The 13010-nt window shown below is 55.3% G+C and overlaps 8 protein-coding genes across 8 annotated transcripts; 5 read left to right on the top strand and 3 right to left on the bottom strand.

Annotated features, from left to right (window-relative positions):
- Nucleotides 1-1803, top strand: ASPZODRAFT_14035 (hypothetical protein; the record flags this gene model as incomplete). Its single annotated transcript, XM_022724658.1, has 2 exons — nucleotides 1-51; nucleotides 103-1803. 2 exons carry the CDS (start codon nucleotides 1-3, stop codon nucleotides 1801-1803), a joined length of 1752 nt encoding a protein of 583 aa, XP_022583825.1.
- Nucleotides 1745-3374, bottom strand: ASPZODRAFT_129753 (hypothetical protein). The gene has a single exon (XM_022722347.1). It carries the CDS (start codon nucleotides 3354-3356, stop codon nucleotides 1845-1847), a length of 1512 nt encoding a protein of 503 aa, XP_022583824.1. The 5' UTR covers nucleotides 3357-3374; the 3' UTR covers nucleotides 1745-1844.
- Nucleotides 3375-3568: 194 nt separating this feature from the next.
- Nucleotides 3569-4469, top strand: ASPZODRAFT_1452335 (hypothetical protein). The gene is made up of 3 exons (XM_022725083.1): nucleotides 3569-4068; nucleotides 4121-4228; nucleotides 4288-4469. Exons 1-3 carry the CDS (start codon nucleotides 3756-3758, stop codon nucleotides 4332-4334), a joined length of 468 nt encoding a protein of 155 aa, XP_022583823.1. The 5' UTR covers nucleotides 3569-3755; the 3' UTR covers nucleotides 4335-4469.
- On the top strand, nucleotides 3965-4694 carry ASPZODRAFT_129750 (hypothetical protein). The gene has a single exon (XM_022722346.1). It carries the CDS (start codon nucleotides 4340-4342, stop codon nucleotides 4517-4519), a length of 180 nt encoding a protein of 59 aa, XP_022583822.1. The 5' UTR covers nucleotides 3965-4339; the 3' UTR covers nucleotides 4520-4694.
- Nucleotides 4695-5826: 1132 nt separating this feature from the next.
- Nucleotides 5827-9480, top strand: ASPZODRAFT_112090 (hypothetical protein). Its single transcript, XM_022721033.1, has 2 exons — nucleotides 5827-7935; nucleotides 7997-9480. Exons 1-2 carry the CDS (start codon nucleotides 6051-6053, stop codon nucleotides 9427-9429), a joined length of 3318 nt encoding a protein of 1105 aa, XP_022583821.1. The 5' UTR covers nucleotides 5827-6050; the 3' UTR covers nucleotides 9430-9480.
- A 7-nt stretch (nucleotides 9481-9487) lies between these two features.
- ASPZODRAFT_129748 (hypothetical protein) lies at nucleotides 9488-10306 on the bottom strand. Its single transcript, XM_022722345.1, has one exon. It carries the CDS (start codon nucleotides 10131-10133, stop codon nucleotides 9579-9581), a length of 555 nt encoding a protein of 184 aa, XP_022583820.1. The 5' UTR covers nucleotides 10134-10306; the 3' UTR covers nucleotides 9488-9578.
- A 273-nt stretch (nucleotides 10307-10579) lies between these two features.
- Nucleotides 10580-10984, top strand: ASPZODRAFT_29999 (hypothetical protein; the record flags this gene model as incomplete). Its single annotated transcript, XM_022728194.1, has 1 exon — nucleotides 10580-10984. A coding segment is annotated over one exon (405 nt), but the record flags the coding sequence as incomplete, so codon positions are not given.
- A 203-nt stretch (nucleotides 10985-11187) lies between these two features.
- ASPZODRAFT_129746 (hypothetical protein) lies at nucleotides 11188-12966 on the bottom strand. The gene is made up of 4 exons (XM_022722344.1): nucleotides 12481-12966; nucleotides 12044-12427; nucleotides 11393-11995; nucleotides 11188-11340 (listed from the first exon to the last, which is right to left on the bottom strand). Exons 1-4 carry the CDS (start codon nucleotides 12781-12783, stop codon nucleotides 11206-11208), a joined length of 1425 nt encoding a protein of 474 aa, XP_022583818.1. The 5' UTR covers nucleotides 12784-12966; the 3' UTR covers nucleotides 11188-11205.
- Nucleotides 12967-13010: the final 44 nt, after the last annotated feature.

The raw sequence follows: 13010 nt of genomic DNA, 5'->3' as shown, positions 1-13010 counted from the left end.
ATGCCCAGACGTCACCTCGTCAAGCCTTGTCTGCAGTGTCGCTCTCGCAAGGTGAGTTATCCGGACTTTTCAGTGAGTGTCCAAGTGCTAACGGACTAATAGGTCCTCTGTGACCGTCGCCCTGGCCGCTGCGCCAACTGCGAGCGCCTGCACCACCGCTGCTCTTTCGAGACAGCAGCCGATGAGACCCAGGATCGTCCGCCGGAGAGACGCCGTGGAGTGCGAGCCTGTGTTGCCTGCCAGCATAACAAGGAGCGGTGCTCGGGCGAGTCGCCAGACTGCCGTTCCTGTCGCCAGAGGGGCCGTCTCTGTCGGTACCCGGAGCGTCGTCCAGCCCGCCAGTCGCCTCCAGTATCGGGGGGGGGTTCTTACAGGACGATCAAGCAGCTCGCTGGTAGGTCGTTGACGTTGACTCGCGTCGATTTGCTCAGCCTGCTTGACCATTACTTCCTTCACCTCTACCCCCTCCCCTCGTACAGTTTCTTGCACGAGGCCTCGGTCCGCCGGATGGTGGCCACCGAGGCCATTATTGAACCCAGTCTGGTGCTCGCCATGGCCGCCGTCGCCGGTCTGCTCTGCCGGTCGAGCCCGTTGGCTGTCGACGAACGCACCCGCTGCGTCGAGCACGCCGAGCAGCGTCTCTGGGCCCATCTTGACACCCCATCGTTCTTTCGTCTGCAAGCCTTGCTGCTGCTTGTCCAGTATCACGCCCAAGTTGGGAACTTCGCCCGTGCCTTCATGATGATCGCCGTTGTCAGTCGCATGGCTGCCGCCCTGCGTCTGACGTATGAGCAGCCGGACCTCGATCCGATCGTCCAGGAGATGCGGCGAAGAGCCCTGTGGACGGTCGTCTTGCTCGATGGCCACTTCTCCGCCGGCCTTCCCGGCTACGATACCATCCACTTGGACGCGATCTACGTGCAGTTCCCATCCACCGAGGAGGTCTTTGCGCGGGGGAAGGCGAGCGGTAATCCCACGTGGCCACATCCAAGCCTGCTCGCCTTGATTCTGTCTCTGTCGCGCACCCGCCGCGACATCATGCGTTTTACTCGTCAGCTTGTCTTGGTTGAAGAGCCTTGGCCCCAGCTACATGCTGTGGTCGGCGAGTTCCAGAATACCCTGGCCCAGCTGCAGACGGACATGACCGCCGCCGGCAGTTCTCGACTGCCACCACCTAGTGAGCGCTGGTTCGTGCGCCATCTGGACATCCATCTCGCCTGGCATCATGCCCACTGCGACCTCTACCGCCTGTTTCTCCGTGGCTGTGCCGACGCTGCCCCAGAAGTCGTACTTGACGCCCTCGAGCCAAGTCTCGTCGCTCACGCCCACCAGACGTGCGATGAGCACAGCGCCTGGATGGCCACCGCTCTCGCCGGCTTGTCCTCCTCCGCTGCTGGCTCCGACCGTGTCTTGCCCCTCGGGGCAGCCGTGTGTGCCTTTCAGGCCGCGCGACTTGTCCTCTTCTTGCCGACCTTCCAGGCGCCAGGCTACCACAACCGCTGCCGCGCCGACGAGGCCCTACGTCGAGCGAAATCCTTTCTCTCCTTTCTACAGGTCTCTTTCGGGGCCTCGGCTCCCACGCGCGACATGGTCTCACACCTGGAGCGACTGGTCGCCTTGTACGACGTGGATAACCCCTCGGTCGACCCTGACATGCCCCAGTCCTCCTCCTCCTCCTCCTCCTCCTCCTCTAATCTGGCAACAGAACGCCATGGTCGACTTGCCATCCATAGTCTGATCCATCAGGCGAAATTCGTCGACGATAGCCATTTATATCAGGGCTATCTGAACAACGATTCTTGATGAAGGATTCGTAATTTATTATTTATGTATTTTTCCTATAATTACAAGACTTTCGGATGGACTGGCTCGTCGCCAATCTCCCCCATCTTCTGTTCAAGAAGACGCGTCATACGGATCACCACATCGGTATACTTGGGGTCATCATAGCAGTTGAAGAGCTCCAGCGGGTCCTCGTCGCAATCAAAGAGCTCCCATTGCTTGTCCTCCTCCTCGCCGCCCGGCCGCGCTCCCTCAATACCCAGATCCTCGTTGTACCAGTAGATGAGCTTGTACCGCTGGTCGCGCACGCCGTAGTGCGCATACGCCCCGTGGATGCAGTCATTGTGCATCCAGTACCGATGATAGGCGATCTGCTGCCAGTCTGCGGGCGTCTGGCCCTGCAGCAGCGCGCGGAATGACACGCCCTGCATGTACGTAGGGATGCGCAGGCCGGCAAAGTCCAAGAAGGTCGGCGCAAAGTCGACGTTGCAGATGATGTCGTCGCACACGGTGCCCGGTTTGATCTCGCGCGGGTACCGGACGAGGAAGGGCATCTGGAAGCTCTCCTCGTACATGAACCGCTTGTCGAACCAGCCATGCTCGCCGAGGAAGAAGCCCTGGTCAGAGGTGTAGATGACGATGGTGTCCTCGGCCAGCCCCTCGTCGTCGAGGAAATCGAGCAAGCGGCCAACGTTGTCGTCGATGCTCTGGATCGTCCGCAGGTACCGCTGCATGTACCGCTGGAATTTGAACTCGGCCAGCTGCGCCGGCGTCTCAAAGGTGAACACTTTCCCGTCCGTCTTGTCCATGAGCCGCAGTCCCGTCACGTCCTCTGGCGCGGGTACTTTACGGTCATACACCATCCACGAATCGAGCAGCTTGTCGCCCACCACCCCGAGGCCGCCCTCGGGCTGCACCAGTCCCAGATCCATAAACGTCAGGTCCTCGGCGACGCGCATCTTGGCCACCTTGGCCGCGCGCGCGCGGTTCTTGTAGTCGTCGGTGAAGGTGTCCGGTAGCCGGACGGGATCCTTGTACAGGTCCTTGTGCTTCGGGTCGTACTCCCAGCTACGATGCGGCGCCTTGTGATGACACATGAGAAAGAACGGTCTGGCCGGGTCTCGCTTCCGGATCCAATCGATGCTCTTGTCCGTGATGATGTCGGTCGCGTATCCGAGCTCGCGATGGATCCCCTCGGGCTCGATGAACTGCGGATCAAAGTACTCGCCCTGACCGGGGACCACGCTCCAGTAATCGAAGCCCGTGGGCTCGTGCGCCTTGCCCTCGCCCAGGTGCCATTTCCCAATCATCGCTGTTTGGTATCCGCCCGCGCTGCGCAGCTGCTTCGCCACGTTGGGGCCCCGGCTCGTGATGGTCGAATTGAGCGTCAACACCCCGTTGACGTGGTTGTGCGTGCCCGTCAGGATGGCTGCCCGTGACGGCGTACAGATGCTGTTGGTCACGTAGCAGTGGTTGAAGCGCATCCCCTCGTTCGCCAGCCGGTCCATGTTGGGCGTGTGGTTGATCCCGGCCCCGTAGCATGAGATCGACTTGGACGCGTGGTCGTCCGCCATGATGAAGATGATATTCGGCGCCATGATGATCTCTTGACTTACGAAAAAAAAAAAAAAAAAAAAAAAGGAAAGAAATTGAGAAATTGACTGTTACGAAAGAAAAAAGAAAAGAAAGAAGAGAAAGAAGCTATAGCAATACAACTATATAGTAATGATCTATACGGTCCAATCCCCGCATCTCGGCTTTGCTTTATACAACGTATCATAGACGATAACGACTGCCTCCGATAGCCGACCCAGCACGTCATACAGTCCACCAATTCGCCATAAAAGACAGTCTAGGTTGGTTGTTCCTTCAACGATGAAAAGCTAGCTAGCTACCTTAACTACAGAAAGAAACGAGCAGTCTTATTCGAACATGCCGCGCGCAAGCTCCAAGATCGCGTCCAGCTGAGAACAATGATTCCCACTTTGCCCAGTTTCGACATCAGGGATTCGTCGTTTTTCAAACGGCGAACTCAGTTACCTACGCCGAAAGAAGTACGAGCGCAAGCTGAATTACAGCATCTTGCAGGAGTTAATCTAGACTGCAGAAAAGCTCTAACTGCACCTTATGTTAGACCACCACCTGTTCTATTTAAAGATATGGGCCTATTCGTCAAATGGGGGAGTGCTGTACAAATATCTGAGGCCCAGTCACTGCATGCGATCCGCCAGTCTCTTGGGGGTGACTTTCCCATTTCTGAAGTTTTACGGGTGGCGCACAGATGGAGATGAGAGATATATTTTTATGGAATATATATACGGGCAGACTCTGGAGCAAGCATGGGATAAATTGGGACACGACAGTCGGATTGCGATATGCTATGAACTCCGAACGACCTATGACCATCTGCGCCATCTTAAGCAAGACCCATTGGGGAAGTTCATAGGCAAGTCTATTCTATCAATTCTATCTCATATATCTAATTCAGTTTATATATATATATAGGGAACGTTGCACGAGCTCCTCTATATGATAGAGTATTGCATATATAGAATATATGTCTGAAGCCGGCCCGTTCAACACTGTCCAGGATTTCCATGACTGGTTTACATTTCTTCAATACCACTTGAGCCTTTCCGACACGAACTACCTGACAACTGTGCTATTAAGTTCACTCATGGTGACCTTCATCGCAGTAATATTATTATTACTTCCTCTCAACCATATCATGTTCTAGCTATTGTTGACTGGGAACAGTCTGGCTGGCTACCTGCTTATTGGGAAGCCCGTAAAGCACAACTTACCGCTGATAGGCATGATCAATGGTCAACAGAGTATCTGCCGATGATCTTGGATCAATACACAGATACTTGGGATGCGTGGGACTACTAGTACCTTATGGCTATGGAGTGTTGAATGGCAATGCCATGTATACTAGTATAAGCCACTGGAGAAGAATTGCTTTCGACATACTCAGTTTTGAGGTCTGGGTAGAGACTAAGACCAATAGTCTAAGTACTGTCCAGTCTCTTAGTAATAGTAAATTAGTAATATAGTATTACCTCGTGACTGCCAAGTTTTAAGGGAGCTACTTCCATTCTGGGTTAGACTGCAGATCCTGCTGAAGAATGCTGGATCTGACACGTGATATTAGTCATCGGTTGACTCCGTCTAGACAGAGGTATTTGGTAACTATAACTATAACAGGTACTAAGTAGGTGGTTACTAAATAGTATATAAGTAGTAACTATAGTCAACAGTAGATATAAAGTAACCAAGTTATCATGTCAGAGGTGAGATAATCCACTCCAGGTCCTGCACACCCCGCAGATCATCGGTGAGTTGGACTATCCAGAGCCAGTCATGATATCAGGATCCTGCATCCGATACAGGAGTTGTAAGACTGATTACAGAGTATACCAGGTACCTAGTAGGTACGGGTATATGTTAGGCATATGTCGAGATGTGAAGTTGAGAATAGGTGCAGGTATCAGTTAAGTCTGCATGTATATAAATAGTAATCTATCATTAAATAGAAAGCAGATAGAAAGTAGATAGAAAGTAGATTAGAAAGTAGAATAGAAAGTAGAATAGAAAGTAGAATATAATAAAACAATATTATTTGATAACTCCTAGGTATTACCTAGTACCTAGTACTCCGTAGTAACTACCTAGTATACCCAAATGCTGCCTCAGGCACAGAGATCGACAAGCCAAACTTCTTTCCGCCTTCTTGTATCAACGCCAAAGTTTCCCTTCCTTTTCCTTTCCTCATCCCATCCTTTCCCCCCCCCCCCCCCGGGCTTCCCCCCCCCCCCCCCCCCTTCGTCCATCTCATCCAACTCCTTCTTTTCTATCCAGTCCGACTGTCATCTCTCCTTTGTTGATCCTCCCTCGTTGCATCCCCCCCCTCCCCATCCCTCCGGCCTTTTCCTCACTCCCTCTCTCTCAGTCTCAGTCTCAATCTCTCTCTCAAGTCTCCCTCGTCTCGACTCACACCCTTTCCTCCTCGTCGCTTTCGATTTCTCTCACCACTACGCACGGAAAAAAAAAAGAAAAATAAAATAAAATAAAAACAATTCATCAAAATTAAACAATCCCCCTTCGTCCTGTCTTGGAGGACTCTGTGCAGTGTGTCGTCAGGCCCGTCATCTCCTGGACCTTCCTCGAAATCCCTCCCTCCTCCCCTTGCGTGTGCCTGGTCCCAGTCCTTGGCTGTCTCTTTGCCAAGCGGACTCGGACCTGGCTGATTTCAGGCACCCTCGTCCATGCCACGCTCATCGGCCCCGGCTAGGAAGAGTCACAGTCAGCGCGGTGAGAATGGCCTCGCTCCCACGGCGAAGAAATTGGCCAAGCAGAAGTCCAACGGCCATCTGAACGGGGTCCCTTCTTCTTCTTCTTCTTCTCCTTCCCCTTCTCTCTCCAACGGCTCCGCGCTCTCATCTACTTCTTCTTCTTCTTCTTCTTCTTCGCCTCTCGACCTGCCTTCGCGCTCCTCCAGTGACCCCGCCCTCCCATCGCCTGCCCTGGCCGCCGCCGCCGCCGAAGACGCGTCTTCTGCGGCGGCAGCTACCGGCCCCTCGAAGCTGGACACTCCTCCTCCCAATGCTCGTCTACTCTCCGATCCCGCCGCTTCCGACATGTCCTACGGTCCTTCTTCTCAAGCTACCCTGGCGCCCCCTTCATCCACAATCTCGTCGCAGAATGGTTTCGCTGTCTCGGGTCAGGCCGCCGCCTCTTCGGCCTCTTCCTCCCGTCGTCCGGACAAATCCGTCTCCCCCGCGAAGAGGTCGGGTTCGACCAGTAACCCCGTCAATCCGATCCAACTCGTCTCGACTATCCTCCGCTCCTGCCCGATGTACGACACCATCGCCATTCTGATCTTCCTGCTGCAGCTGCCGCCCATGGTCCTGACCCTCGTGCAATTCCTCTTCGCCTCGCTGACCTTCCTGCCTCCCAGCGGTACCACTGCCGGCGCTCTGACGTCCAACTTTGATATCTTTCAGGGTCCCGCCGGAACCCCTTCACTGGGCACCATGATGGCCATGGACGGCTTCTGTCTGCTCTTCTGGGGCCTGTTCATGTGGACCTGGGCGCAGAACTTTGCGCTCGACCTCGCCCACGTGCAGGTCGCCATCACCCTGGGCGGCGGCGGCTCGGGCAAGAACGGTGGCGTCAACGCCCTCTGCGTCGGGATCGTGCTGCTCTTACATCTCGTGCGGAGCAAGGGCATCCAGGATTTTCTCGTCGATCAGCTCCTCTCCGCCAAGATCGTCAACCCAGACATCCTCTCCCACTTCTCCCAAATCGTGCCCCCCGAATTCCGTCGCTCGTCCCCGCAGACCCAACCCAGCTGGCTCCGCAGCGTCCTGGCCGTCCATATCCTCGCCCAGGCGGGCACCGCCATGGCCCGCCGCTCCATGGCCAAGAACCGTTCCCCCACCCCATCCGCCCGCTCCGGCAGCAAACGCGTCGACACCGAGGCTTCCGCCGGCTCCCAGACCCAGGTCGATTCCGCCTTTGAATCCGGCGCCAGCGTTTCTTCCTTCATGGGCCCGGACGGCCAGATCCTGACAGCCTCGGCCCTGAAAGATGGCCGCGACCGCTTGACCTCGGCCAAAAAACGCAGACGCCAGGCTAATCAAGTCCGCAATCGACAACCCTTCTGGGCCGCCCTCGCCAACCTGAAAGTCACCGTCATGCGTGAGTATGAACATTCCCGAGCCATGTCCAAGACCGCCCGCGGGCCCCCCATGAACGAAGAGGACCTCCACAGCGTTTCCCTCGACGACCGCCTCATCTGGATCACAAACGTGGACAGCTCTTCCATCCATTTTGCTGCCGGCGAATCCTTTTATCCCTCCTCTCCCGATGATCATTCCGGCTTGGGAACGTGTGACGTTGACAACAGTGTCGACGGTCCCGGCGAGGTGGAACCTTTTTACGTCTGTGTCAATGGCGCGCTCTGGGCCACGGCAGCCATCTGTCGGGTCCAGGATGCGCCCAAGGGATTGAATGCAGTCCGATGGCGCGGCGAGATCTCTGGTCTCGCTCCGAACTGTGCGTATACCTGTTCCTTTATGCGCAGGGATACGGATGAAGAGATTTGTTCCATGAGTGTCAAGACGCCCGCCACCAGTGATGCCGAGCAGGGTATGTTTTTTTTTTTTTTCTTTTTTTTTTTTTGAACACACCAAATGCTAATTGTGATCAGTCGTTTCCTCCATCCCTACCCCACCGCAACCTTCCTATCGACCCTCCTCGCCGACGACAACACTCAAGAACTCGATTGCCAATGCCGAGACAAAGATTAACGAGAAGCGCTCGCGATTGAAGAAAGCCAAAAATGATCACAAGCTCCTCATCTCGAAGATCCGGAAGGAACTGGAGAACTTCAATAACCGTCTGCACAGCGGCACGGATGAGAACCGGCAAAAACAGCGATCCCTCCAACTGGAACGTAACATCCGACAGACCGAAGAAGCCACCGCCGTGCTGGAGGTGCAATTGGACCACCTGGAAAAGATCCCCGACGAAGAACAGGACGAGTGGGCTGCACAAAAGGCCAACTACGAGCACGAGCTGGGCTTACTCAAGTCCGCCAAGGAAGATCTCGATGTCGCCCGGCAAGCCCTCTCGCGCGAGGTATCCTCGCTCGAGTCGGAGTTGAGCTCGGTGGTGCAACGCCGAGAGCGCCTACAGACCCGCCGGACTCGAGTCAACGAGCAGTACGAACGGATCATCTCCGCCAACGCCCAGGGCCTCAACGAACGTGAACGACGAGCGGCTGAACAGTTTGCTCGGGAGCAGGACCATGCCAAGCTCGAGGCCAATTTCAACGAGCAGTTCGCAAGCATTACCCAATCCGTTCAGGACTACCAGATGCGTACGAGCCAACTGTGGCAACAGGTCTCGGCGATCGAGCAGGCCGTGCAGCAGCAGCAGCAACAACAACAACAACAACAACAACAACAAATGCTGGTCGACTCCGGTCCACTTACCCCGGAAGGCAACCTTCCCGGTACCAACCCTTTGGCAGATGCCTCTGCTCTCTCGGTGACCTCCTCTTCTGCCGCCATGGCCAATCTGACGTCCACCGCTCCGGGGACCCGATCGCTGTTGGGGCTAAGTTTCCCCATGTTCAGGTCAAGCCCTCGCCAGCAAAATGCACCCTCTCCCGTCGGTGGTAGTGGTAGCTCTCATCAGAGTAGTCCAGCCCAACAGCCCTCGTCGCTGCAAAACAACAGCAGCAGCAGCAGCAACTTCCCTACCTCGCCCTTTGCTAACGCAAATTCCTACTTTGGCTCTGCCGACTTTGCGTACCGTGACCGGTCCTTTTCGAATCGATCTGCTCACAGCGGCCAGTTTGGACCGGACCCTCTGCTGGATATCGGCAGTCGACTGCCTTTTACGTTGGACCTATCCGATAGTCTTGGGGTCGGGATTGTGGGCGCCAAACGCACCAGCTTCGGCTCCGACAGCAATGCACCCCTCGCCACCGGGTTCCGGCCCGTGTCGAGCAGCAGTCCTTTCCAACGGGCAGCGAGTCGTGGCAGTGGCAGCGGCAGCGGCAGCGGGAGTGGAAGTGGCAGTGGTAGCGGGAGTCCGACTTCTGCGCGCGGCCACAGCAAGAGCATCTGGAACTAGTTGTTGTTCTCTTGCCTTTTGCCTTTCCCCCCCCCCCCACCTCGTCTCTTCACTCCTCGTTCAGTCTATCACCGGCAGTCTATATAGATAGGAATAAAAGTTGAGAGTACTTCTATGTCTAGGTTGTTTCTTTTAATGTTACTGTACAATTAGTCTATTTGATCACCCATACGCCAGAACCTGGTATCGGCATAGGTCAAACACAATTCATCCGCCTCACTGCGCCGACTCTCCGCTATCTGGCCGAGTGTATGTAGGACCTGCCCCAGGACGACTGTATGATCGTTGACCTGGACCTGCTGATGAACCTTGCATTCCAGCACGAAGGGGATATCCGATCCTTTCGCATGTTCCTCTTTCTCCCTCAAAAGCGGAAGAGACAAAGGGACCTTTCCTTCTTCTGAAAGGTATTGCGTGAACTCAAAGTCCTCCAACTCGGTGCGAGTATTATTTCCGCGCGAGAACGCACGGGCCAGAGCAGCAGTGCGCAGGTTAGGCGCGAGGAGATGGACGAGAAAGCGGTCTGAGAGAAGCAAAGCAGCCAGGGTTTCCGAGGGGCGGCGCACATTGAACGAGATGATCGGGGAGGGGGACAGGGAGACCGTGTTGAAGGAGGAGACGGTCATTCCGCGTGCCGGGGAATCAGATCCATTGCGCGGATCGGTGGATGTGATGATTGCGACGGGGTGGGGGACATGGCGCATTAAGAGGCGGACACTGTTGGAGAGAGAGGAAGGTGAAGATGGGGTTGAAGAAGTTGTAAAGTGCTTTCTTGTAGAGACTGGACCGTTAGTTGGATCAGGGCCTCGGGGTAGAGTGACCACTCACCCCTTTGCGGCCTACATGATGGAAGAAGACCTAGGAGCTTCATTCTAGTCTTGTTATAATGATTCGGGAGGTAGTACAAAGTAATTAGTTAACTACCTAGGTTTGGTGCTTATGTAATGCGGTGCCAAATTTCAACACTACGAGTCTACCTAGACCATACACTACACTACTCTGCAGAGCTCACTTCCAGAATTCTACCTTCTTTCTATTCTACCTTTCTTCATTGAAAATGGCAATCACTATTTCTCTCCGCCGCGCGGCTCTCAGAGCCTCATCCACTACTTCAACAACTTCCACTTTAACCTCGACGTCTACGTCTACGTCGACGACATTCATCTGCTCGCAATGCCGACATGCCACGCTCCTCCGCCGCCCGAAAAGACCCTACACGTTCACGCAGCTGGTGACGCTCTCCGACGGAAGCGCCTTTACGCAACGCACCACCTCGCCGCTGCCCGTCTACCGGTGCACGCGGGACACACGCAACTCCCTCCTCTGGAATCCGTCGAGCAGCAAGCTCATGAACGTCGAGGACGACGAGGCCGGGCGATTGGCTGCCTTCCGATCGCGCTTTGGACGGAGTTACGATGCGAATACCCCTGTTGTGGATCTTGAGGCTACGGAGAAGAAGGACGCAAAGGATATGGATGCGAAGCAGCAACAGGTCGAGGAGGAAGATGAAGATGATAACCTCCTTGACTTGATTAGTTCGTTTGGTCAGAATGAGGATGGCTCCTGGATGATCGAGAAGAAGAAGGAGGCTCCCCCGACTTGGACCAAGAAGAAGGGCGGCAAGAAGTAGGCGAGGGATGGAATAGTGATAGATCTGTCGTGTATAATAGTGTAACTATCTTCTTACAGTCTCGTCTTACAGTAAACTAGTCTTACAGGAAATAGTTCAAGTACTATTTCATGCATTGCGTTTTATACAGTAAGGGTAACGTCAAACTAATCCTGTGCTGCCTCGACTCCCTCGCCCGCATTCTCTACTGGCTCCGGCAGCGAATTCTCCTGGTTGGCGTAGAACGGGCTGCCTTGGTCGGCGTCGAGATGCATGAGGAATGTCTCCCACAGTTCAATCAACTAGAGGGGTTAGCATGATGACACAAAAAAAAGGTAGGAAAAAAAGGGGTACCTCTTTCTGAGCTTCGACGGCACTCTCCAAGAAAGTCTCGACGCCCGATTTGAAATCCTCGACCTTCTCCCGCTCGAAGCGCTGCAGCTCGCTGCGCATCAGACGACCCATGTCGTCGAAGAGCAGACGGGCCTGGTGCACTCTGCGCTCCGCGTCGGCCACGTCGGCGTTGGCCTGGTTCAGCCGGTCTTGCTGCGACTTGCCCTGGCGGAGAAGCTTGTCCTGCGTGCTCTTGCGTTTCAGCAGGTCCGTCTCCGCCGCGTGCCAGCTGTGGAACGCCTTTTGGCGTTGGGTGAATGCCGTCTTGACACTGCCGATCAGCCGGATGTACTCGTCGATCGTGATCCCCAGCGTGAGAACGTCCTGTTGCGCCTGTCGCTCGTACAGTTCCCGGATGCGCAGCTGGATGTCCGACAGTCCATCCAGTGGGCCTGACAGAGCGGGCGAAAGTTCAACCGCGGCCAATGCATGCAGCGACGCGGAAAAGTCGCCGGCAGCCTCGGAGAGTCCCTTTCTTTGAGCAACAACCGTATCAATCGATTTCATCAAGGCCTTCAGCTGGTTCTCCAGCGCATCCATATAAATCTTCCGGTCATGAAACCACTACATCATGAGAAGATGATCTGGTATCGGAGGTTTGGGGAAACTCACATCATCATGTTCTACAAACTTGCCACTGCTGCCACCAACAGAGATGCCGAAAGAGCTAAGCATGCCCTTGTTCTGGCCGAGGTCGGGCTCTTTGTTCTCCTTGTTCTTGACGTCCAGGTTGAACGACTCGCTTTCGAGGAAGATCTTGAGATCGGCATCATGCTGCAAGACCGAATGCCCCGCGATTTTGTTAAGCATGCGCTCCAGTGCCGCACGTCGGGACTCGACAAAGTTCGTGTCGAACCGGCCGACAGCCTGCTTCTCGGGCGGAGGCGGCACGACAACACCAGGGTTGTTGTTGTGCAGCGAGCTGTACAACCAGAGGAAATCACGGTAGCGACGGCTCACAGTAAACTCGGGGACTCGGTATGCTTTGGATGTAGTCTTAAGCTGTCAGTATATGTAAGAAGAAAAGTAACGAGGTGGGTTTAGACTACCTTTGTTCGGACCTGATAGACAATGTGACTGCTTGTCAGGTCTCCCACCTTGTGCGGATCACCGACCTCGATGTCGAATGTAGGCTTCGCGGCCTGTTCCACGCTCATACTAGGCTGCGACTGTCGCTTGGGCGCTCTCTCGGCGTCTACCGGAGGCTGGACGGGGGGGGGACCCTTTAAGCCGGATCCGTCCTCCTCGAGAGTGCCAGCCTCCGATGACACTCCAAACAAGGGCTGCTGCGGCGTCGGCGAGACCAGATGTGTCGGGCTAGGACCGACAGCCGGCTCCTTCTGGGGGGGCATTGGGGCCTGCTCGGTGAACAATGAGGGGCCGCTGCCTCCGAGGGGTCCGAGAGGGTCAACAGCATCATCGACGGCTTCCAGCTTCGTCACCTGAGCGCTAATCTTACGATTGACTCGTGGGCCGCGACGCGGCGGCGACCGGGTGGTATTCAAACTGCTCGCCGGCTGCGAGGGTGGTTGTTCTGCGACAGGATGGAGGTCAGACGACGAGGAGGAGGAGGAGGAGG

Source organism: Penicilliopsis zonata (genome assembly GCF_001890105.1).
Source record: "Penicilliopsis zonata CBS 506.65 unplaced genomic scaffold ASPZOscaffold_3, whole genome shotgun sequence".
Classification (NCBI taxonomy): Eukaryota; Fungi; Ascomycota; class Eurotiomycetes; order Eurotiales; family Aspergillaceae; genus Penicilliopsis; species Penicilliopsis zonata.
The sequence above is the reverse complement of the archived record's forward strand: the minus strand, read 5'-3'. Positions and strand labels throughout refer to the sequence as shown.

Bases quoted from the DNA above. Each gene is read 5' to 3' on its own strand.
- ASPZODRAFT_129753 (XM_022722347.1), bottom strand. From the start codon at position 3,356: ATGGCGGACGACCACGCGTCCAAGTCGATCTCATGCTACGGGGCCGGG.
- ASPZODRAFT_129746 (XM_022722344.1), bottom strand. From the start codon at position 12,783: ATGCCCCCCCAGAAGGAGCCGGCTGTCGGTCCTAGCCCGACACATCTG. The intron at 12,428-12,480 runs GTAGTCTAAACC...TGACAGCTTAAG, and splicing joins TCTATCAGGTCCGAACAAAG to ACTACATCCAAAGCATACCG. The intron at 11,341-11,392 runs GTACCCCTTTTT...TAACCCCTCTAG, and splicing joins CCGTCGAAGCTCAGAAAGAG to TTGATTGAACTGTGGGAGAC.
- ASPZODRAFT_129748 (XM_022722345.1), bottom strand. From the start codon at position 10,133: ATGCGCCATGTCCCCCACCCCGTCGCAATCATCACATCCACCGATCCG.
- ASPZODRAFT_129750 (XM_022722346.1), top strand. From the start codon at position 4,340: ATGTCTGAAGCCGGCCCGTTCAACACTGTCCAGGATTTCCATGACTGG.
- ASPZODRAFT_1452335 (XM_022725083.1), top strand. From the start codon at position 3,756: ATGATTCCCACTTTGCCCAGTTTCGACATCAGGGATTCGTCGTTTTTC. The intron at 4,069-4,120 runs GATGAGAGATAT...CTCTGGAGCAAG, and splicing joins ACGGGTGGCGCACAGATGGA to CATGGGATAAATTGGGACAC. The intron at 4,229-4,287 runs GCAAGTCTATTC...ATATATATATAG, and splicing joins CCCATTGGGGAAGTTCATAG to GGAACGTTGCACGAGCTCCT.
- ASPZODRAFT_112090 (XM_022721033.1), top strand. From the start codon at position 6,051: ATGCCACGCTCATCGGCCCCGGCTAGGAAGAGTCACAGTCAGCGCGGT. The intron at 7,936-7,996 runs GTATGTTTTTTT...AATTGTGATCAG, and splicing joins CACCAGTGATGCCGAGCAGG to TCGTTTCCTCCATCCCTACC.